Source organism: Cydia amplana, chromosome 12 (assembly GCF_948474715.1).
Source record: "Cydia amplana chromosome 12, ilCydAmpl1.1, whole genome shotgun sequence".
Taxonomy (NCBI): Eukaryota; Metazoa; Arthropoda; class Insecta; order Lepidoptera; family Tortricidae; genus Cydia; species Cydia amplana.
In genome coordinates, this window is record NC_086080.1 from 15,571,167 (window position 1) to 15,595,904 (window position 24,738).

The following is a 24,738-nucleotide window of genomic DNA, read 5'->3' on the forward strand; positions in this document are numbered from 1 at the left end:
AAATGGGATGAAATCGGATGAATCGAGTGAATCAAATGTCTAAAATTTTATCATCTTTTGCCTATAAATTGCATATTTTAATGATAGTGGCAACACAAAGCTATTCGTCTATGGGCCGTTTCATTTCACGCATTTTGTAGTAAAATGCTTACGAAACGCACATTTATGTCATTGATTTATTTTAAAACACTACTTTTTTATGGCACATCACGAGTATTTACAAGGTATTCTTTAAAAAACGGCTAAATAATGATAGCAATTATTTTTTAGAATATCTGGCACGCACGTGTAACGTAATCATACGTTTGTTAGCATAGGTTTCCGGCGGAAACAGATGTAGCGTTGTTTTTAAACAACTATATGACTTTTAGAGATTTTATAAGCTAATGGAAGTAATTAGTCCCTTATTATTATACTGATATACTTCCTAAAATAAAGCATAATTAATGAATTATTGATAAAAAGTTTATAGCTGCTCAAAACTTGATTTTAAAAAATTATATTTAAAATTCGCGCAATACAAACAACCATAGAGAAGAAATTACTTGATTCAATTCACGTTCACGGCTCACGTTCCCGATAGATGATGAAATGAAAAAGCAAATGGCTACTACAATCCGACGTACTAAAATTCCTATAAAAAAGAATCCGATGTAATTCGATGATAAATGCGCTCTTTATGATCATGATTAGCAAAATAAGGCTCTAAAGCTACTAAAGAACTAATATATAATAATATTCCAGGCTAAAAGCTTGCCGAAACTAGGAAAAATACAAAGATATTAAATCCTATCAAGTACTATTTAGGAATTTCGCTAATATATTGTTTTGTGTGTGAAGCTGATTCACGTCCGTTTATGTTTAGGTAAGTCTTAGTGTTATTGTTTTTATATTTTTGCATGTGTTTTACGGTGTTTTTAATTTTATTAGTGTCCACTTTTTTGTACGAAAATTGCAAGTGGTCTCATCTCAAGTCACATATATTTTTAGCTAAATACAGTAAAACTATCGCTTTCTAGTTTAACGTAATAAAATAGATAGATTTCCGCGCATGCATAACTGAGGTGGAGACATGATAAATGACTCGGAAGTTTCTATTCTATCATAGTTTGTTAGTGGTCAAAGTGGTTATCTGTTATCAGTGTGATGTTGACAGCAGTTGGACTGAGTGTGCTGGTTGTTTCAGTTGATGTAATGTGAAGTTATTGCCCGGGCGGAGCGCCGCCCCACGGCCATGGAGCGGTACGAGAAGAGGCACAGCAAACACCACAAGGAGAAGCACAAAAAGCGATTGCACAAAAAGCACAGGAGCTCTAGCGGTACCCATGACCAATCTTATGCAACAGCTAACTCTCACAAGCCGCTGGTGGAGTACTCGGATGTCAGTTCCGAGGCTCTGTCGGCCCCGGAGGCCGGCGAGATCGAGAGCGAGGCGAGCTCCATCAGCCGGCACATCGCCGACGACCTCGACCGGACGAGGAAGTCCCACTCGATACGCACTTTCGTCGACGACAAGACGATATCAGTCACGACGACGAGCCGACGCATTGTAGACGAGTACGCTCTTACCCGTGATTCTTCTTCGGCAGCTTCTAAGAAGAGGCGCAGCTTAGACTTTGTGGAAACAGAGTTGGAGCTAGAAGATCACCGGTTGAGGAAGAAGAAGGATAAGCGGAAGAAGGACAAAAGAAAGAAAAAGAAGAAAAGCAAGCACCGGTCGAGATCCGCTAGCTTAGAAAGTGTGTCTCCGGATGATAACTTACCTACTGCTACTCCTGGGAGGCCACCAAGTCCTCAGAGATATACTCAAGTGCCTGTGAGCGAATGGGAAAAGGCCTCATCTCCATTGCAGAATGGTTCTTGCTCACCGGTGTCCCCATCGACACCGCCGCCACTGGTCAGGGAAGTTCGTCGAGACCCGTCGCCGAGGCTGCGCCCTCCGCTCATCGCAGAGCCCTTGCATCCGTTGCCTTACTCTCCCAGAGAGAGATCTCCACTAATGAGGTGAGCATTGATTATTATTAATGCATGATAATGTATTCTGTATGCATGCTTTTATTGCCAATAGTAGGACAAACAACTCTCAGAGCCTATATAAATCAAAATGAAATTCTATTCCGCTAAGTGGTTGCTAGAGACATTGTTGTCTAGCTATGGTTTTTGTTTGCAAAAACAAATTACAAAATACTAGAACTTATATTTTATACTGTAATCAATTTTGATTTATTAAAAAAAGACAGTACCAACAACCATGAATGAATACCCCGTTGTTGGATAATGTAATATCTATAACTAAGAAGCTTTTATGTAGTCCAGCATTATTTATCTAATCAAAAAAGGTCAATCAATCCTCACAAGTTCATCTACTCCTATTACTCCATTTTCCTTGTGGGACATAACTGATTATTTTAGTACTGTTTTTTGTTTATTAACACATCATAAGGGAGGGTTTTTATGATATAGGAACCAAAAAAGCAGACTAATGCCATACAAGTTTTATCTTTTTCTCTGTTATTCAACATTACCCTGCGCTCTAAATGTGTTTATTACACAAAGCTAAACTTGTAGCTTTTTGTAGCTTTTACAATGTTGTACAGTCACCATCAGGGGCCTATACCACGAAACTTACAATTACAATTTACAAGTGACAAGTTACAAATATATGTGTTTAGTACAACTGGGCATATCACAAAATTCACAAATGACAAATTTGTAATGGAAAATTTATACAAATATGTAAATTGTCGCGAAAAATCTACAATTACGCGTACCACAAATTATTACAATTTACAAGCAATTTTCCGGAAAATTTGACCATTTACAAATTTTACAATTCAATTACCTACTAATTTTGAATAATGTAACCTTTTTTTATTTAACGTGTTTTCTCTTTCATGCAGCCATATTGATACAAGGTAATTTCTAATGCAATAATTTATATTTTTAATGTTTTATTTATTCTTATATACATAACTATAGGTATGGCAACGAGAGTTATGGTTAATACAAATACAAAATACAAATATAAAATCGTTTATTTGTCCAACACAGGTATGAATAGTACATAAATACACACAACATGTACAGTTGCCATCAGAGATATCCAAAAAAATATCTGAAAATCCACTTAGCGTTTATGTAATAGAGTCTTTATCAGATATTTATGAGCACCTTGGCCGTTCCGTTTTATCTGCACAGCTTGGATTTTAAATGGGGATCCCCTGCCATGCGGCAAAAATTATCGTAGAAGACCAAACTAAACTTAACTTTGATTATTGACATTTACTGATTTTAATAATAAATAAATAAAATCTTCAAAATAAACTTATACATGCCTTTAAACAGCGGTTTATACTTTATATTTACCTAAATATGGACTTTGATTTTGACCAAATTAAGTTAGCTTACAAAATTACATTAATTATTGTTAATTAATTATTCGTTCATTACTTAGTTGTGTGTGTAATTAATTCACACAACTCTTGTTGCCAGTACTATAATTAGTATATAATAAATACATGGTACAGTAGCCCGCAAATGACATTCAATGCGCACTAAGCTCACACAAATTTGCTAGCATCTGTAGTAGGTTTAGCACAAGAGCGCCGCGACAGTATCTCGAACGCGAGACTACCCGTTTCTCTAATTAATACAGTTTGAAAAAGACGGGTAGTCATCTCGCGGGCGAGATACTGTCGCGGCGTTCGTATACTAAGCCGGCAGGTAAGGCCCCAAACAGAACGACGAATTTGCCGCGCGAGAAGTTTGCCGCGCGAGGCAGTTAGGTCTTTGAAGGCGTAGCTCGCTCGAGGCATCGCGGCCGCGCTGCAATTTCATCGCGTGACTCGTTCTGTGTGGACCCGCCTTATCACTTCTAAATTGCTTGTGATTGACTGATTGTTTTAACTTTTAATCCATTAGCTTTTCTACCTTAACACAAAAATAACAAACTCGTTTAAAACACGCATGGTCTACTTGTAATATAAACTTTATGATTATCACGATAAAGTAGTAATTCAAATGTAAAAACTCCGTCATTCAGAAGCTAACGTGCAGTGCCCTGTTTATCAAAAGCTTGTAACTTGTAGTACAAGTGGAAGTCCCTTTCTAACAAAAGCTGTCAAAAAGGGACTTCCACTTGTATTACAAGTTACAAGCTTTTGATAAACAGGGCATTGGTGTATGTTCACATGGCAACACTGATTCTACATATGCTGTTGTCCTTAGTTACCGAATAGTGCGACATTACATGCAGTTTTCTCATGTAACTTGCAATGTAAACTTGTTTAAATATAATTTACACAATCTTGAAGCAAATTTATACGTTGAAAATTTAAATTTAACTTAGGACGGAAAGTTTTTAATGACGAAAGTTTCATGTGAAAAATGGTAAAATGTGTTAGTAGTGTTTTGTTAAATTTTGTTTACCTTTTGAACGCCATTTCTCTTGTCCAACAGACATACGCCAACACCATTAGTACAATCTATCAAATATAAACTAAAACGTTAAAAACGTAAAGATTAATTTCGTTATTCATAAAAATCATAAACTGCTAACTTAATCAGTTGATGAACGTCGTTTGTCCCTATCTGTCGTTATGCCATAGAGAGGGACAAACGACGATCATCAGCTGATTAACTTAGCAGACATTTACGAATAACGCCGTAATTTGATAGCATGTGCTAAACTTTCTCTGCTATGGGTACAAACTCAAGACGCCTTTGAGGATACTTGGCGTTTAAAGGGTTAATATTCTCCTCATTTTTATCACAGCTCTATAAACAACATTTCACGAAAATAAGTCTTATTTCTTCTAAAATAAGTGTCACACTTGACAGGAGAAGACAAAAATCCACTACACCACACACGCCGGTCGCGCCCCCGTACCACGAGACCGTGACGATAGACTCGGGAGACGACCAGGACTATGAACACAGACGGGATTACTGGCCTGAACACAGGCCCCAGTCACCAATTATGATAATTTCTGGTAATATCCTATTTCCTTCTTCTAAATATCCTTATGCTTGTAAATATGCTTATGATTACCTTATAGAATTCCACAACATAAGCTGTTGACCACATACCACGAGACAATGACGGAGTCTATATTTTGGCGACGAGCAGGAGTACAAAAAATCCGAATATGTCCTCTTTATCGCTCAAATATAAAAGACAGAGAGAGAGAGAGTACGACTATAGATACAGACCCCCAACAAGGCCTCAGTCACCTGACAACATATTTCTTAGAACAACTTTGAATGTAACTAGTTTTGTCAGATTTCAGATCAGCCAATGGTTTATGAAGTAACTGCGTATGGGCTCTAAGTCAGCGGTCGGCAACCTTTTAGCAGCCAAGGGCCACATAGTAGTTAACGAAGTTGACGCGGGCCGCACTTTGTTAATATTTATGACTTTATCAGACATTGTCGTTTGTCAATGTTACATACAAAATTGCCAGGGACGCTCGCGGGCCGCAAGTGACAGGTTCACGGGCCGCGGGTTGCCGACCGCTGCTCTAAGTGATTGTTTTTGCAGATTCCCCTGAACGAGCGATATCACGAGGCCGCGGCGACTACAGCCCGCGGCGGCACCGGCGCCGCTCGCGCGGCTCCCCGCGGCGCCGGCACCGCAGCCGGGACAGGGACCGCCACCGGGACATCAGAGGCTCTGGCAGGTCAGTCACCTGTCGCCTGTTGTCACGTAGATACTCCACAGTGGGTATATCGCGACTACAGCCCGCGCCGGCACCGTAGCCGGGACAGGGACCGCCACCGGGACATCAGAAGCTCCGGCAGGTCAGTCACCTGTCCTCACTTAGATACTGCACAGTGGGTATATCGCGACTACAGCTCGGCACCGCAGCCGGGACAGGGACCGCCACCGGGACATCAGAGGCTCCGGCAGGTCAGTCACCTGTCGCCTGTTGTCACGTAGATACTCCACAGTGGGTATATCGCGACTACAGCCCGCGCCGGCACCGCAGCTTGGACAGGGACCGCCACCGGGACATCAGAGGTTCCGGCAGGTCAGTCACCTGTCCTCACTTAGATACTGCACAGTGGGTATATCGCGACTACAGCTCGGCACCGCAGCCGGGACAGGGACCGCCACCGGGACATCAGAGGCTCCGACAGGTCAGTCACCTGTCGCCTGTTGTCACGTAGATACTCCACAGTGGGTATATCGCGACTACAGCTCGGCACCGCAGCCGGGACAGGGACCGCCACCGGGACATCAGAGGCTCCGACAGGTCAGTCACCTGTCGCCTGTTGTCACGTAGATACTCCACAGTGGGTATATCGCGACTACAGCTCGGCACCGCAGCCGGGACAGGGACCGCCACCGGGACATCAGAGGCTCCGACAGGTCAGTCACCTGTCGCCTGTTGTCACGTAGATACTCCACAGTGGGTATATCGCGACTACAGCTCGGCACCGCAGCCGGGACAGGGACCGCCACCGGGACATCAGAGGCTCCGACAGGTCAGTCACCTGTCGCCTGTTGTCACGTAGATACTCCACAGTGGGTATATCGCGACTACAGCTCGGCACCGCAGCCGGGACAGGGACCGCCACCGGGACCTCAGAGGCTCCGGCAGGTCAGTCACCTGTCCTCACTTAGATACTGCACAGTGGGTATATCGCGACTACAGCTCGGCACCGCAGCCGGGACAGGGACCGCCACCGGGACCTCAGAGGCTCCGGCAGGTCAGTTACCTGACGCTGAGGCCACCACCATGACTGGGAAACCTTAAGGCCTGTCTCCATATTGCGCGGCAAACTATCGAACATTGGCTCGCGAGGCAGCCGCACGCAATGGATACCGGATTGGCTCGCGAGCCAACTCGATCAGATCGCGCTGGCTCGCGAGCCAACCCGGTATCCATTGCGTGCGGCTGCCTCGCGAGCCAATGTTCGATAGTTTGCCGCGCATAATGGAGACGGGCCTTTAGCTGAAGACCGTGATGGATTGGGCAAGCGTGTTGTGGAGGGGAGAAGGCTTTGCGACCAAGCCTGGTTTAAAGCTTTAGATAGCAGAAAGCAAACCGGGACTGGAACCTCATGTGGCATGAGTTTTCTCTGCCAAACATGTGCGACGTGCTGCCTCGCGCACGGCCTCCACAGTCACCAAACCCGTTGTCTAAACAGCAATGCTTAAATCTTCTGCAATAGACGCAAAGGGAGCGTTCAAGTATTACGTAACGCATTTGGGGGGAGGGGGGGGGGGGGGTTCTTGTAAAACGTTACGATGCGTTACAGGGGCGGGAGGGGGGGTTTGAACTACGCGTTATGTAACATTGATTTTAACCTTTCAGCCGGCCTAGCCAAAGTGACAATCGCTGTCGCTCCGTAGCGATCGAAACGCAACTGTGACTGTCGCACTAATATCGAATAGTGATAGAGAGACACAAAGCGTTTCGTTGTCGAAGCGATAGCGATTGTCACCTTGGCTAGGCCGGCAGGTACTTTACGCCACATAATTGTGGTCTTTAGGTAAAAAAATGGTCTCTTGGATGGTTACGTAACGTTTTACTAGGGGGGGGGGGGGAGTAGTACAGAAAAACGTTACGGCGCGTTACATGGGGGGAAGGGGGGGTCGAAAATGTCTAAAAATTGCGTTACGTAATACTTGAACGCTCCCAAAGGCCTGTGATGAGGAAGGAGGAAATTTCTTTATTTTTGCCTATAAACACTTATAAATATTGAAATTTAACATTTCCCACGTGTTTCAGACGTTCCCCGTCCCGCACATCGCTGAAACGCCGACGCTCGTTGTCGCGCGGCCGCCGGCGCGGGTCGTCGCCTTCTCCGCCGCGACATCGGGTTCGACATCGCGAGCCTTCGCGAGAACGACACAGGTATGTTTACTATAGCTACTATAAGTTACTCTTTAAGTTTTAGACCCTATTGATTTAGAAATAGAGTCCATAGCCTTAACACACATGGCTCCCTTATGCATCAATACAAAAAAGTAATCGAACAGCATATAATTTGTCTTTGTACACACACTTTAATATACCCTTATTTTATGAAAATACCAGTAAGGTGTAGGGGGGCATTAGACTGTGGACTGTGGGGTGATTTAAATTAATCGAAATATCTTCCATGTTTGACATTATTAGCTAGAGTCACACACAACCAGGCGTGTCTCACTCCGCGATTTCGTCGCTTTGCAGGTAGCTAAAAGTACATCCGTTCGGCCCCAATTTTGGGGAAAGCCATAAGCCGCGCGTGGCGCTGTCGCCACCTAGCGGCCATATCTGTGCTGATCGTAACAGACGTGTTTTGTTAGAGAGTGAGTCTTCTGTACTTAGTACTATTATTTATTCTGTGACACAACACATATTTTTCGCTATCTGGACATATATGGCACTCTAGTTAATAATGTAAAACATGGAAGATATTTCGATAAGTTTAAATTACCCCGCAGTCTAAATTGTCCCCTTGCACCTTACGTAAAACTGTTCATTCAGTTTTTCCACATTTGGAACGTCATATATTCGTTTATTCTAGAAACTCATGTAACTAATATATTACAGGCCCAAGCATGATTCTCCGAGTCCGCCGTCAGTTCTGCAGCGCAGGATAGACTTCAAAGAGAAGATCAGCGATACAAGCTTGTTCGCTGAACTCGTTAAGGATAAACATAAGAGGGCTAAGGTAAGTATTTTTTTTTATTTTTCGAACTTTAAAAAGGTTTCATATCATTTTGGTAAGTACTTATTTTTCTTTTGTAACCCATTTTACGAGTATGTAACACGCCCAGGTGACCGTTGACTTGAAAATGTTGATTAAGGCTTAATGAGTTGATACCACTTTTTACTTTTCTTTCAACCCCCGACGTAAATAGAGGGGTGTAATAAGATTGATGCCAATGTGGCATCGGAGCTCTTAAACGGTGCGATCGATTTAGATGCGTTTTTTTATTGTGAAAGCGAGTTTCTTAGCTATCACTACATAGTATAAAATAAAGTCGATTCCCTGTCTGTCTGTATGTATGCTTGGCTCTTTAAAACTTCGCCACGGATTTTGATGCGTTTTTTTTTAATAGATAGAGTGATTCAAGAGGTAGGTTTATGTATAATTTGTTAACCCGTTCGAAACCGGGGCGGGTCGCTAGAGTAGTGTTTGATAAAAACGATCCAGCTGTTTGAAGAGGAGGGGCTTTTCCAAAATGTGGGGCATAAAATAACATAACCTTACTGCATTTTCTTAATCGAAGTATCACAAATGGATATCTTGTTTATTGAAGCTGAGGTTGTAAGGTCCCAAGTATTAAAAACAACACAAACTTCCTACAGAAACTACAGGAGATCCTAGACCAGAAAGAGGAGTCTCAGGGCGCGCTATCGACCACCACCTCCATCAACAACCCGGAGGTGCTCACTATCGACGAGCTTTCCAACGCCACTTCGGACAGCGCCGCGCAACTCAAGGAGAACGGCGACGCCCCCGCCCCCGTACCTGCCCCCGCCCCCGCCCCCGTACCTGCCCCCGCCCCCGAGCACGACGTGGGGGACATCCCGCTCCCGGGGGCGGGGCCCCCGCCGCCCATGCTGCCCCCGCCCGAGTTCGGCGCCCTGGCTGCTGATGAGAACACCAAGGAGACTGTCAAGAGCAACGGAGAAGAGGTACTGTACAGCTAAGGACCGCAAAACGTCACATTGCTTAACGCCACTTCGGACGGCGCCGCGCAACTCAAGGAGAACGGCGACGCCCCCGCCCCCGCCCCCGCCCCCAGCGAGCACGACGTGGGGAACATCCCGCTCCCGGGGGCGGGGCCCCCGCCGCCCATGCTGCCCCCGCCCGAGTTCGGCGCCCTGGCCGCTGATGAGAGCACCCAGGAGACTGTCAAGAGCAACGGAGAAGAGGTACTGTACAGCTAAGGACCGCAAAACGTCACATTGCTTAACGCGTTGCAGCTTAAAGATGCCCCTGACCTCTGCTATACCCCGTTTTTAGGGTTCCGTAGCCAAATGGCAAAAAACGGAACCCTTATAGATTCGTCATGTCTGTCTGTCCGTCTGTATGTCACAGCCACTTTTCTCCGAAACTATAAGAACTATACTGTTGAAACTTGGTAAGTAGATGTATTCTGTAAACCGCATTAAGATTTTCACACAAAAATAGAAAAAAAAACAATAAATTTTTGGGGTTCCCCATACTTCGAACTGAAACTCAAAAAAATTTTTTTCATCAAACCCATACGTGTGGGGTATCTATGGATAGGTCTTCAAAAATGATATTGAGGTTTCTAATATCATTTTTTTCTAAACTGAATAGTTTGCGCGAGAGACACTTCCAAAGTGGTAAAATGTGTGTCCCCCCCCCCCTGTAACTTCTAAAATAAAGAGAATGATAAAACTAAAAAAAATATATGATGTACATTACCATGTAAACTTCCACCGAAAATTGGTTTGAACGAGATCTAGTAAGTAGTTTTTTTTTATACGTCATAAATCGCCTAAATACGGAACCCTTCATGGGCGAGTCCGACTCGCACTTGTCCGCTTTTTTAAATTAGAAATTTTCTAGCCTTAAAAGTACTGGTAATAAACTCTTTCTTCCGAAATACTAGAGTTCTTTCCTATCAATCAATCAATCAATCAATTTATTTTGCTATAATAAGGGTTGGTTTACAGGTGTTATTACAATGTTATGTACATTCCTTAATTAGCCATATTCTATAGCATGCAAAATATTCACAATTATTTACATATGTACAAATTCATTGATGATAATTCATCTATGATATTTAATGTTATCTTCCGAAATTCTAGGGTCCCTATGATAAATAATAAAGCTGTACAATAATATGTAAACGGCACTATAATTCGGTGCAGTTACTTAGATTTGATTTTGGAATAAAAAAGTTACCACTACTTTTGAAGTTGTAAAATTTCTAATCTAAAAAAAAATCGGACCACATATTATATAGCACCGTGCCGTGACTAGTACTGTTACCTGACGCGGTCGCACTGATCCATTTATGCAGGTTTTCAAATACAATGGAAAAAACGAACAAACAAACAGACTTAAAGGGTTTCATTACCAAATAGACTAAAAGTCACACCCATCATTAGGCGGCTTTGCACAGAACGACCTGCCTCAGCAGCAACGTGGACTCTGAAGCAACTCGATTTGTGTGTAGACGTGCCTCGGCCGAGACAACAGCGCGTGCGTTTGCCTCGGTTTCTGCTCGTTTTATGTAGAATTGCCAATATCCATATCGTCTCAACCAAGACATTAAAACTTGTATTATTTCGCAGGTGAAACAGCCTACCCCGCCAGCCCCAACCCCAGTGGCAGCACCAACGCCGGCCTTACCTCCCCTCCCCAAAGTGGGGGGTAGCGTGGTAGATGGCGTCTACTTCAACAGCCAGCAGCCGCCGCCGCCCAAGCCCAAGAGCCTCGTCAAGCTGCCCATGCCGCCCAACACACAGGTACAACAAACTAACTAGCGACCCTCCCCGACTCCGCGGGTAAACCTCAACAAATTATACACCTAAACCTTCCTCAAGAATCACTATTGATAGGTGAAAACCGCATGAAAATCCGTTCACTAGTTTTTGTGTTTATCGCGAACATACATACACGCAAACAGGCAGTCGCGGTGGGGGAGTTTGTTTTATAAGACGTATAGATTATACAAAACTAGAGTTCGTCTAAACTCGGCAGCGACGAAAAGTTACGTCACATGAAATGACAAACTTTCACAGGAATTTCACAATGGTGGCGCTCACACACTCAGTCGCTTGCGAAATCGATTGCAGAGTTAATCGCGTTTTAGATTACAGTATTAATCGGGACCCTATTTACCCTTCTCCCTGGATGCCTGCTGCCTTTCCTAAATCTGTTTAGATCCGAGATATAGAGCCCATGAAAAAATGTAGTCTAAATTGCGTCTTAAGCTTAGTGAAACTATTCGTTTTTATGCCAGCATCGCGCTCAGCATTGCATAGTTACCGGTCAGTTCTAACATTACTGAATTGTATATTTTTCAGGTTGACGATCTAAAGACGCTCGCGAACGAGAGTCCGCTCAGCACGCCGTCACCTAGCCCCGTCAAGAAGCCCGAGAAACCCAAGAAGACTGGAATCATGAACTTGCCAATGCCACCTGGTAAAAAAAAAACTTAGTTTGATAAAAGATAGTTTATTCAAGTAGGCATAATTACAATGCGCTTATGAACGTCAAATAAAGCTTGGTAGACCGGCTCCAACCCTACACCTCTGCCCCGAGAAGATTTAAAATCCCCCCTCAATTGGAGGAGGGTATCCCAATATGGGACCGGCAACAAACTCGGCGGGACACATCTTTAAAAAAAAAATCTTACAATTAACATGCATTACGAGAAAATAAGGAAAAAAAATACAATTTAAATTACTATAGAATTCATGAAATGCAATTTTGTTTTTAAAATGTAGCATAAAGTTTGAATGAACACTGAACTTTTAGTTGCCTCTAAGGTTGGTATTCCAACTGTCCAATTTCTCTGTCCAATGTGTATTTGCGTTATGCATGAGAAAGTAAGACGCAATGCACATTGGACCAAGAAAATGGACAGGTGTAATACGAACCTTGCGCAATTTCATAAAAAGCAATTATTATTACCAGCGTTATCATTGATATTGGACCTTTTTGTGTCGAGAACACACGTTTTTGGTGATTTCGTAATCAATTTCGCTCGTTATGACAGAAAAGAATAGGGTGCGTTACTGTAACGTCAAGATCTTGCAAATGCGACGCAAGTACCCACGTCACAGACAAGACATCCTCTAGACTGAGCATAGTAACGCTACCCCCTCTGCCACTTATACGGTAGTTTTACTCCATCTTCGAGTCAATCCCGTGCCGTGATTGGTCCGTGTCTTTGAACGGACCAATCACGGCACGGGATTCGCTCACCTGGTCCCCCCGCACCCCCGTATTTTTGGCAGCATCGGTTTCATGAAATAATTGCTCTAAACTCAGTCTAGAGGATTCCTAGTCTATGACCCACGTACACACAGTTTGACTATGTGACATTTGAAATGAAACCTTACGAGTATAACATTATAGTTGTATTTCCAGTGATCCCGGGCTCGGAGGAGCTGAGCGGTGATGAGTTGGACGGCAGCACGCCGCCGCCCGCCGCCAGCGACCAGTACTCGCACGTGTTCAACTCCAGGAAGGGCAAGGAAAATGTACGTATATTAATAACTGATATATTTTATGTTACACACAGCAATGTAATTATTTTTGAAAAGATGTGTCCCGCCGAGTTTGTTGCCGGTCCCATATTGGGATACCCTCCTCCAATTGAGGGGGGATTTAAATCTTCTCGGGGCAGAGGTGTAGGGTTGGAGCCGGTCTACCTAGCTTTATTTGACGTTCATAAGCGCATTGTAATTATGCCTACTTGAATAAACTATCTTTTATCTTTATCTTTTTATCAAGTAAAAACGCGGGCTACATGTGTATGCACAAATAGGGAGTATAGGCTACATGACTAATTTTTTTTATGGTATCAATCGATCGGGTTTGTTTTTAGGATCAAATGTCTGTATGGGACCCATTGCATTAAAGTAACACAAAAGTCAGAAATTGTAGTCAAAGTCCGACAGTCGCACTTCACTCGCGAAACGCCCTATACAAAACGGCCAGAGGCCGTGACGTCATCGCCCATCTTGTGGTATGGACAAAATAAGAAAATTGCGTTTTTGTCGGTGAAATATTGCGTTTATGTATATAGTTGCTATACAATATTATTTTGGATGAAATGTAAGGAATCGAATGGTACCCTTACTTTTATCGTTTTTGGAAGTAAAAAAAACTTAAATTTTGAAACTTTCAGGTAATTTTGTAATTTTTCAATATTTTATTTGAATATCCACATTATTGTGATAAATTGCTCGTTTGCTATCTATTTTACTAGATTTTGTTATAAAATTCAACATGTGTCATCATCCCTATTACTGCAATGTTTTGCCGCCAGATTGCAGCACTAGCGCCTTTAGTAAATCATAGAGTAGCTTATACATACTGTGCCTTCAACTGTTTTCTGACAAGTTTTCACAGACAATCAAATATGACATTGATACATCAAGGCGGTTTGTTTACAAAGGTCCTACCGGGAAACGCAAATCGAAACTCAGCTATCTGCCTCTTTATCGCTCGTATATGCAAGAGTGATAGAGAGGATAGATAACAAAATGTCGACTCTCTCGTTTTAGGTAGACCCTTACATTGTGACTTATTGTGGGATTGGCGCCCCCTACGCAGTTTCGCATAATATGATACAACGCGCCAAAAGTGTCTGTCGCAATCTTCTTTATGCCGGTTCTTTACGCAAGCATCAGACACAAATCGATGTTTCAGACGCAGGTGAAGGTGATATAGGCTTCACTTTTAACCGACTTTGAAAAAGGTGTTATTTTGCAAACCATTTTCTCTTTCGATCAGTTCTTTAGAAAACTAAGATCACTATATTCACTGGAATGTAACATTTCAGTCGCTGTCGAAACTAAAAAGGCCGCGGATCTTGAAACGGCGCGGGTCCAAGGTGGTGCCCGTGGCCACGCCCACGCACCACGCCAAGGACTGGGGCGAGAAGTGCGTCGACGGTTTCCAGGTCTGTATTACCTGGATTGTCTACTTGCCTAGAACAAGTCTAATCTCTTTAAGGCCGTGCATCGAAAAATAACAGGATCTTAGAAAGGTGGCAGTGGCTAGCCCCGGAAACAAACAGTAGTGATTTTCGGATATATGTTTCTTGACTATATGATAAGAGATTTCGTAGTAGTCGAAACACGAATGCTTAAAATTTTCTCGATAGAAAATAAATCCAAACTTACGTGTTCATTTTTCGGTTTTAGCTTCGTGCAACTAGAAAACACATCCATATCCAGCACAACCCACCTTACAGCAAAGGTTTTCATCTCGTCTTAACTTTCAAAGAACTAAATATTAACTTATTATCCTTTACCGATGGATTTATTATCGATTTTTGATTTTATGAATTCAACAGCAAACGCCCATTTTACGCAGTTCGGTTTCTCATTCTGTCATGCGTCAAAGTCATAAATGCATCCTTTATGCCAGTAATGTTAGATGGCCGTCGTGCCTCAAAGAGGTAAGACCTATGTCACTTCGCGCAGCGCTCCGAATTACGTAAAATTTTAATATCCAATAAACGTTGAGTCGTAACTCCATTGAGTAGTAACGGAATCGGAGGTAAACCTATGATGGTGCCTTCTTACAGGCCTATACGTTACGCATGTGTGCGTGTTTGCTAGGCTACGTCATGCTACGTCGAAATCTATACTCTTTGTCAGTTACAACGGGTTAGGAAATTTCGACAGATATTGAAATGTATCGGTAGCTGTTTGGTATTTAGCCATCAGAATCTAACCGTAACTTTTTGCTTTATTTTTGTTTGAAAATAAACTATCTATAAGAATATATTTTTTGCTTTTTTTCTATTGTAATGATAAAAATAAATCTAGTATGTTTCATGCTCAAATAATTTAAAATAATTGAATAAATATTAAAAACTAATGGATATTATTCGTTTTAATTATTATATTATTAAGTTTGTTTGAATAAAATATTTTATTTCAATAATACGAAAAGTTATTATATTTAAGTACCACTAAAAATAGGTCCCTACTTACAAAAACTCACTTGCACGGGCCGGGGTTCGAACCCGTGACCTCCGGTTTGAAAGTCGCACGCCACTACAATTTCACATAAGTAATTTACAATGACATGATACCGTGGAAAAAGTGAATATTACAATGTACTGTGTTACTATCATTTTATAGTTTATTTTGGCTTGACAAGGAGGAATGAGAAAAACGTGCAGAGCGAGAGGATTAAATCTCTCTGTCCCTTTCTTAAAGTAGCCAATCCTAATTATGACATCTGTTTTGATATTAATTCTTTGAACATAATTTGTCGATGTTTTTTTTTATATCATCTATCACCTACTTAAAATACGTCAAACTTAATTTGTTGTGACATGGAATTTTGAATTATTGCATGAAATGTTAATGTATGGAATGTTATTTAATTTTATCTTTTATTTAATTTTACCATGTTATTATTATTTGACTATTTCTTTTTTACACACTGATAACGATAGATATGTTATGAAATGTTTTATAGGTATTAGATAGTAAGCTAAATATTGTGTGCCCTAACAGGGTGTCATGAATTGACCAACTTAACTGTAACATCTTATTATGTAATTTATGTTCATGACTATGCAATAAATGAAATATGAAATATATTTTTCACACTTATAAGTAAAAACCAAAACCGATACGCGATTGGGAATTGGGATACGCTCTTTTTATATGGGATACAAAAAAAATTCTCCTGGGTCACCAAGAAAAATCGACATATTAAAATAATTCAGTTCGTTTTTAAGTTCTAGTCAGATTGACTTTTTGGTTATTTGAGATAAATTACAATAACGCTTAGATTTGAAAAACATGATTTTCTATTTTGTTGCGATCGACCCGGGTAATAAAAATACGGCGAATTTGAACTTTTGTTTGTTGTCGTTGTAAAATGTATTAAAAAATAATGTAGGCACCCCTGACAATTGAAATTCAAAATTATCCAGAAAAAGCGGCCAAGTGCGAGTCGGACTCGCCCATGAAGGGTTCCGTATTTAGGGGATTTATGACGTATTAAAAAAAAACTACTTACTAGATCTTGTTCAAAACAATTTTCGGTGGAAGTTTGCATGGTAATGTACATCATATATTTTTTTTAGTTTTATCATTCTCTTATTTTAGAAGTTACAGGGGGGGGGGACACACATTTTACCACTTCGGAAGTGTCTCTCGCGCAAACTATTCAGTTTAGAAAAAAATGATGTTAGAAACCTCAATATCATTTTTGAAGACCTATCCATAGATACCCCACACGTATGGGTTTGATGAAAAAAAATTTTTTGAGTTTCAGTTCTATCTAAGTATGGGGAACCCCCAAAAAAATTTTTTTTTCTATTTTTGTGTGAAAATCTTAATGCGGTTCACAGAATACATCTACTTACCAAGTTTCAACAGTATAGTTCTTATAGTTTCGGAAAAAAGTGGCTGTGACATACGGACGGACAGACGGACAGACAGACAGACAGACATGACTAATCTATAAGGGTTCCGTTTTTTGCCATTTGGCTACGAAACCCTAAAAATGAGTGTTTCAAAAAGGCACCCTGTATTCATTACATACCTAAATAATCTCTTATTCAATAAAACATATAATTACTAAACACTGTGATTTATTTCAAATAAATGCAAATCGATCGGATAAAAGATATTAATACCTACCTATACAACAATGAATACGAGTACAGTCAGCTGCAATAATATGTTACACACCGAAGGCCGTTTTGCGGTAGATCATGTTAGATCTTATTTGTAGAGCCATAAGAGCGAGCGTGTCGCATATTTTTGCGGCCGTCGAAGAGTAACATATTATTGCAGGTGACTGTACCTATGAAAAATTCGAGGGTTAAAAAGCATTTCAACCAAAGTATTTATAATAATAACGACTATGGACACCTGCAACCCCAGGGGTATTGTAACCCCATAACAATAAGGTTGAAATTTGCATTTAGTGACCGCAAAGTCAGGTGAGCGTAATCAAGTAAATCTGTTTTCATCATATTTTATCAAAAATAATCTCTTTTCTGTTCTTGTGCTATTTTCTTATTATCAATACTCTTAACGTATATGCTATATACGCTGCTGCTTCTATGCTGTTAACATCTTCCAAAACAACAATAAATATTCAGGTTTATTAATTATTTTTATTGTTTGCTATTATGAACAAGTAACAACGCCATCTGTTTAAATTTTTTCCGAATTTAAGTTTCTGGCCGACCGCAGCGACCGCGTATAATGGTAGTTAACTTCTGTAACGTTAGATGGTGCTAAAAGGTCACACAAACTTCACGTGCGGCGCGAAGCGTTTCCATGTGTGCGTGTTAGCGGGGAGGGAAGAACTAGCGGGCGTGGTTTACGAAGCGCCAGACGCGGCTGCAGTAGGCCCTTAATATCATATTAAAAATATTAAATTTGCTAACGACGACTGGATGCAGGCTAAAACTACTAATTAGCATATCAAAGTAAATGTCTTCTATTTTTAAAGTGAACACTTCTTTAGCGGCGCTGGGCACTTTTTGAGGTGGGGAAAAAATGATAAACTCGAGACAGCGTAAGACGATCACGTGACCGTAAGACGGACACGTGACCTGATCGAAAAACTTACATGTAATGTCATTGAGTTTTTCTTTATTGATTTAAATGCCACGTAGTGAGTTTCGCTCTAACTGGTATTTATATAACTAGAGTACTAACAGTGATGTGCTTAGGGGTTTCAAGTAATTAACGCTAACGCTAGATGGCGTTAACCTCGATTGTACATAGTGCATTTTGGACTAGTCATTGAGTTTTCACTTCTGCCGGCAACCCGTTGTTTTTTTTAACACATAGGTAAATGCGGTCTGTAAAAGAGTTAAATCATTAAAACTCCATCTATTTCTAGGTGATAACCCAAATCGGCGAAGGCACCTACGGGCAGGTGTACAAAGCGCGCGACAAAAACACCAGCCAGCTGGTCGCGCTCAAGAAGGTCCGTCTCGAGAACGAGAAGGAAGGGTTCCCCATCACGGCCGTGAGAGAAATCAAGATTCTTCGCCAGCTGAACCATAAGAACATCGTCAATCTGAGGGAGATTGTCACTGACAAACAGGACGCCTTGGACTTTAGAAAGGTACGTTTCTTTCTCAAGAATTTTTAGAATGAGGAAGGCTTCCATCAAGGCCGTGCGAGCGATAAAAACATAGTCAACCTGAGGGAGATTGTCACTGACAAACAGGACGCCTTGGACTTTAGAAAGGTACGTTTCTTTCTCAAGAATCTTTAGAATGAGGAAGGCTTCCATCACGGCCGTGCGATAAATCAAGATTCTTTGCTAGCTGAACCATAAAAACATCGTCAATCTGAGGGAGATTGTCACTGACAAACAGGACGCCTTGGACTTTAGGAAGGTACGTTTCTTTCTCAAGAATCTTTAGAATGAGGAAGGCTTCCATCACGGCCGTGCGATAAATCAAGATTCTTTGCTAGCTGAACCATAAAAACATCGTCAATCTGAGGGAGATTGTCACTGACAAACAGGACGCCTTGGACTTTAGGAAGGTACGTTTCTTTCTCAAGAATCTTTAGAATGAGGAAGGCTTCCATCACGGCCGTGCGATAAATCAAGATTCTTCGCCAGCTGAACCATAAGAACATCGTCAATCTGAGGGAGATTGTCACTGACAAACAGGACGCCTTGGACTTTAGAAAGGTACGTTTCTTTCTCAAGAATTTTTAGAATGAGGAAGGCTTCCATCAAGGCCGTGCGATAAATCAAGATTCTTCACCAGCTGAACCATAAGAACATCGTCAACCTGAGGGAGATTGTCACTGACAAACAGGACGCCTTGGACTTTAGAAAGGTACGTTTGTTTCTCAAGAATCTTTAGAATGAGGAAGGCTTCCATCACGGCCGTGCGATAAATCAAGATTCTTCGCCAGCTGAACCATAAGAACATCGTCAACCTGAGGGAGATTGTCACTGACAAACAGGACGCCTTGGACTTTAGGAAGGTATGTACTTATTGCTCTTTTTGAAGATCCTAGATAATAAATACTGCTTTGGAGTGAATGGATGGGTATCCGATCCTAATGTAATACACATTTATAGACAGGTCTATCGCGAAATTTATTTTATTTTATTACCTTTATTTACCGAAGTTTCGACACAGGTTTCACTGGTCGTGGTCGCGGCTAACAACAACACAACGACAACTATCTCTTGTTGTTATTCTGTCCTATTATCACTAAGTTGTCAATAGTAGCACAGTTTGGTAGAAGAACTCTTATTATCGAGCTTGGTAGACAGCCCATTGTAACTATGTCAACGAGTGACAAAAAAAGTTGATTCACTCCCCTAACAATTTTTTTAAAAAACACAAAAATCCATTACATGTACATACAAAATATCTGGGAACATATAAAAACTCAAAAATGCGCGTTTTCTTAGAGATAAGACCTAGCTAGATTGACTTTTCACCCCCGAAAACCCCCATATAGCAAATTTAATCGAAATCGTTAGAGCCGTTTCCGAGATCCTCAATATATAAATAAATATATAAATATACAAGAATTGCTCGTTTAAAGGTATAAGATTGTAGATACAAATATTGTAAATGAAATGATATTTCGAACATATTAAAACGGGCAGTCTGCGCCGGTCCGTCACCGTAAACGCAAGCTCCTGATGACACTTCTCGGTACGAAGTGAAACATTTCGAGCGTTTTTCGACTTAAAATACGTGAGTGACCCGTTTTTAATATATTTAATATGTCTTTGTCTCACGGAAGTTTTGTTATTAAGATATTTCGAACCTTCATAACAAATATATCTTTTGCTTTACTTTTCAGGACAAAGGCTCATTTTACCTAGTATTCGAGTACATGGACCACGACTTGATGGGTCTACTGGAATCCAAGATGGTGGACTTCACCGAGTCGCACAACGCGAGCATCATGCGGCAGCTGCTCGACGGGCTCGCGTACTGCCACAGGAAGAATTTCCTACATAGGGATATCAAGTGCAGTAATATACTTATGAACAATAAGTGAGTACAAATGCTTGTGTTCTGTGTAGAAAAATCATGAATCGCACTCTTTTACTTGGGATTTTGACCGTCAGCGTCAAATTTAACTTTATTTAGTTTACAAATCGCACGTTAGATGGCGCTGTTTCGTGTACGTAACAATCCTGAATCGCGCTATCAAATTTTTCTCGGAATATTGACCCCAGCTGCGTGCAAATTAAGCTCACGAAATGTACGCTAGATGGCGTTATTACGTGTAGTAGAAATCCTGAATCGCGCTATCATGATTTTTTTTGGTGTAATGAAGTAATGATCGTCATTTTTGTTTAGTTTACCAGTCGCACGTTAGATGGCGCTGTTCTGTGTACAAAAAATCCTGAAACGCTAATAAGATTTTTCTTGGAATGGTGACATGAGCTGCACGCAATTTCGATCTAGTTCACGAATCTCATACTAGATGGAGTTGTTTGGTCCAGTAAATATCCTGAATCGTGCTTTAAAGTTTTTGCTTGAGTTAGGGCTCATTTAGACGGTGCGAGAACTCGCATGCGAGTTTCATTACATTGCGTCATTTGATCGGTGGGCTGAATTGATGTTACCTCAATGGTCCGCAATGTAACTGAAATTGTATACGAGTTTGCGCGCCGTCTAAATGAGCTCTTGATGACCCAGATTTGTGCATATTTTTTTAAAGATCGTGCGTTACGTCGCTGTTTTTTAACAGTAAAAAACCTAATTCAACCAAAACATTTTTTACAATACATATGGGGCTTTTCCGCACTAGTGCCTAAAATAGCACTTTTCGTGCGTATGTCGAAACTTTAAAGTGTCATACGTATTGTAAAACGTTGTTCGATACACATGCGAATAGGTAATTCGCAACTCGTGTCGATTTAAAACACACCCTTCGGTCGTGTTTTAATTTATCGCCACTCGTTTCGAATTTCCTCTTTTTCGCACTTATAAAATAATAAATAATAAATATTGAGGGACATGTTACACAGATCAACCTAGCCCCAAACTAAGCAAAGCTTGTACTATGGGTGCTAGGCGACGATATACATACTTATATAGATAAATACATACTTATATATATATATATATAGAAAACACCCATGACTCCGGAACAAATATTAGTGTTCATCACACAAATAAATGCCCTTACCGGGATTCGAACCCAGGACCATCGGCTTAGCAGGCAGGGTCACTACCCACTAGGCCAGACCGGTCGTCAAAGACTTGTATCGAAAATAACTATTTCTGGTTTTTTCAGGTTACCTATTCAGTTCGATGTAATTAAAACCATGTTCAATTGGAACAGAGTCGCTTTTGCTTTGTTTCGTTCAATTTTCAAACGACGGAAAATCAACTCTATTTCCTAAAATTTTGGTTCAATTTTCAGTGGCAAATTTTGGATGTTTCGTTTGTATGGGTGGGATAGAATCCCGAGAACTTGGCCTCAGCCGTACTATCGGAGTTATGCTCTAGTGTTATGGAACAGACATACATATATCTATGTCTGGGGCCCGTTTCTCAAAAGCTTGCAACTTGTAATACAAGTGGAAGTCCCTTTCTAACAAAAGCTGTCAAAAAGTGACATCCGCTTGTATTACAAGTTACAAGCTTTTGATAAACAGGCCACTGGTGTTATTTGTCGTTGATAATGTTTTCAGGGGCGAAGTGAAGCTCGGCGACTTCGGTCTGGCGCGACTGTGGTCCGCCGAAGACCGCGCCCGGCCCTACACCAACAAGGTGATCACGCTGTGGTACCGGCCGCCCGAGCTGCTGCTCGGCGAGGAGCGCTACGGCCCCGCCGTCGACGTGTGGTCCATGGGCTGCATACTGGGCGAGTTGTTCCTCAAACACCCCGTGTTCCAGGTGAGGACTCCTCAAATTAACCTGTCGTTTCCCACGATATGACGTCACCCATAAGCGTTCTGGCTCAAATATGAGCCGCTGGGAGCTGACAGATTAAGCCACCTCGATGATGGTTCCCACCTCAGTTATGAGGCACAAGTCGCGACAAGTTAACCGTTTCGGTGCGGATGGCACGACAGACGTGTCATCAATGTTTTTAACGTGTGGCGTATGATTTGACACGATAGGCGTGCCTTCTTAGTGTCATGAAATAATTGTTTACCGCCACAGCCAAAAGTTTTCGAAAATGGAACACTCAACAATCTGTTAAAATTAACAAAAACGCAATAATTGTATCAGATTTCCGTATTTAAGTTTTACGACTTAAAAATAATAGAACTTAAATACGCGATTGAGTCCCGTTTTACAATTTAATATGTGTAAAAATCGTGAAAGTTTAGATCAGAAGTGCTACCGCGAACCGAAATTCACAAATTGCGGGGATCTTTTTTCTTGTACTCCAATGAAGGCGTAATTAGAGTGACAGACAAAAATGCCCACAATTTTCGAACTTCGATTTTCACAGTTATAGCCATGTATATGTCACCGTAAAATTGTAAACACTCGTCATATTATAATCTCGCAAGTTACATTATAAACTGACGGTAGGGAGATTATAATCTAACCTAACCTAACCTACGTTCGATTATAAACTAACGGGTTCACAATCTTACGGTGTCATATATACCACATGTTGTTCCAGGCGAACGTGGAAATGATGCAGCTAGAGATGATATCCCGCGTGTGCGGCACGCCCGTGCCCGGCGTGTGGCCCAACGTGGTCAACCTGCCGCTCTGGCACACGCTGCGGCCCAAGCGCTTCCACAAGCGCTGCGTGCGCGACCACTTCGCCTTCATGCCGGCACACGCCCTGTCCCTGCTCGACCGGATGCTGGAGCTCGATCCGGATAAGCGGGTGACGGCGGAAGATGCCCTCAAGAGCCCGTGGCTGAAGAATGTAGTACCAGACCAGTGAGTATAAAACACAATAGTACTAGGTTCTACAGGCGATATGTGCGCGACCACTTCGCCTTCATGCCAGCACACGCCCTGTCTCTGCTCGACCGGATGCTGGAGCTCGATCCGGATAAGCGGGTGACGGCGGAAGATGCCCTCAAGAGCCCGTGGCTGAAGAATGTAGTTCCAGACCAGTGAGTATAAAACACAATAGTACTAGGTTCTACAGGCGATATGTGCGCGACCACTTCGCCTTCATGCCAGCACACGCCCTGTCTCTGCTCGACCGGATGCTGGAGCTCGATCCGGATAAGCGGGTGACGGCGGAAGATGCCCTCAAGAGCCCGTGGCTGAAGAATGTAGTACCAGACCAGTGAGTATAAACCCACTTGTAGAATTAGCTTCTAGGTCTTTAGTCTGCTGGATAGGATATTGGAGCTTGATCCTGATAAAAAGGTGACGGCGGAAGATGCCTTTAAGAGTTCTAGGCTGAAGAATGTGGTTCCAGACTAGTGAGTATAAAACACTATAGTTGTACTAGTTTCTACAGGCGATAAGCCCGCGATCTTGTCCGTACATACCTTTAGTCTACATACCATGCAGTGCATCCCAGATTAGGTAAGGTCTAAATTCATAGTCATAATTTATGTAATGAAATATTTATTGTGTATTGAGTTCTGTTCCAACAAACACCTGACCATTCGTGAACCTTATCTCATCGCAATAAGATCCACGAATGAGCTAACTGTATCGATGACAAACTTAAGATCGGTTTTCCTAGGATAGCGGTGCCGTCATATAGCGGCCGTCTCCATACTAAATAATACGGCTAAATATGGATGTCGTAGTATTTGTATGGAGACGGCCGCTATATGACGGCACCGCTATCCGAGGAAACCAAAGCTTTAATGTATTCAGGATGCCGGGACCGTCCCTCCCAACCTGGCAGGATTGCCACGAGTTGTGGTCCAAGCAGCGGCGGCGCCAGCAGCGCGAGCACGAACAGAAACCCAAGCCCTATGGCGAGGAAGCCAAGGAGGCCTTCAAGCAGGACTCTTCCAACCAGTCCGATGCCTCCTTCAAGAGCGAGCCCTATAAGGAGCTCCCGCAACCCCAGCCCGACACCGCGCCGCCCGTTAAATAGTACACGGAGCACTACTACGGACATTATGGATAGGCTCACGGTGCTGCGTTTA

The 24,738-nt window shown here is 42.0% G+C and overlaps 1 protein-coding gene across 1 annotated transcript; it reads left to right on the plus strand.

Moving 5' to 3' along the window:
• Window positions 1-553: 553 nt before the first annotated feature.
• On the plus strand, window positions 554-24,714 carry LOC134653123 (cyclin-dependent kinase 12). The gene is made up of 17 exons (XM_063508428.1): window positions 554-865; window positions 1,187-2,004; window positions 2,901-2,915; window positions 4,840-4,991; window positions 5,540-5,678; window positions 7,737-7,862; window positions 8,544-8,664; window positions 9,306-9,635; window positions 11,274-11,447; window positions 12,009-12,126; window positions 13,078-13,190; window positions 14,498-14,617; window positions 18,547-18,774; window positions 20,493-20,689; window positions 22,342-22,546; window positions 23,289-23,557; window positions 24,461-24,714. The coding sequence occupies exons 2-17, from the start codon at window positions 1,235-1,237 to the stop codon at window positions 24,684-24,686; spliced, it is 3,303 nt and encodes a 1,100-aa protein (XP_063364498.1). The 5' UTR covers window positions 554-865; window positions 1,187-1,234; the 3' UTR covers window positions 24,687-24,714.
• The last annotated feature ends 24 nt before the right edge of the window (window positions 24,715-24,738 follow it).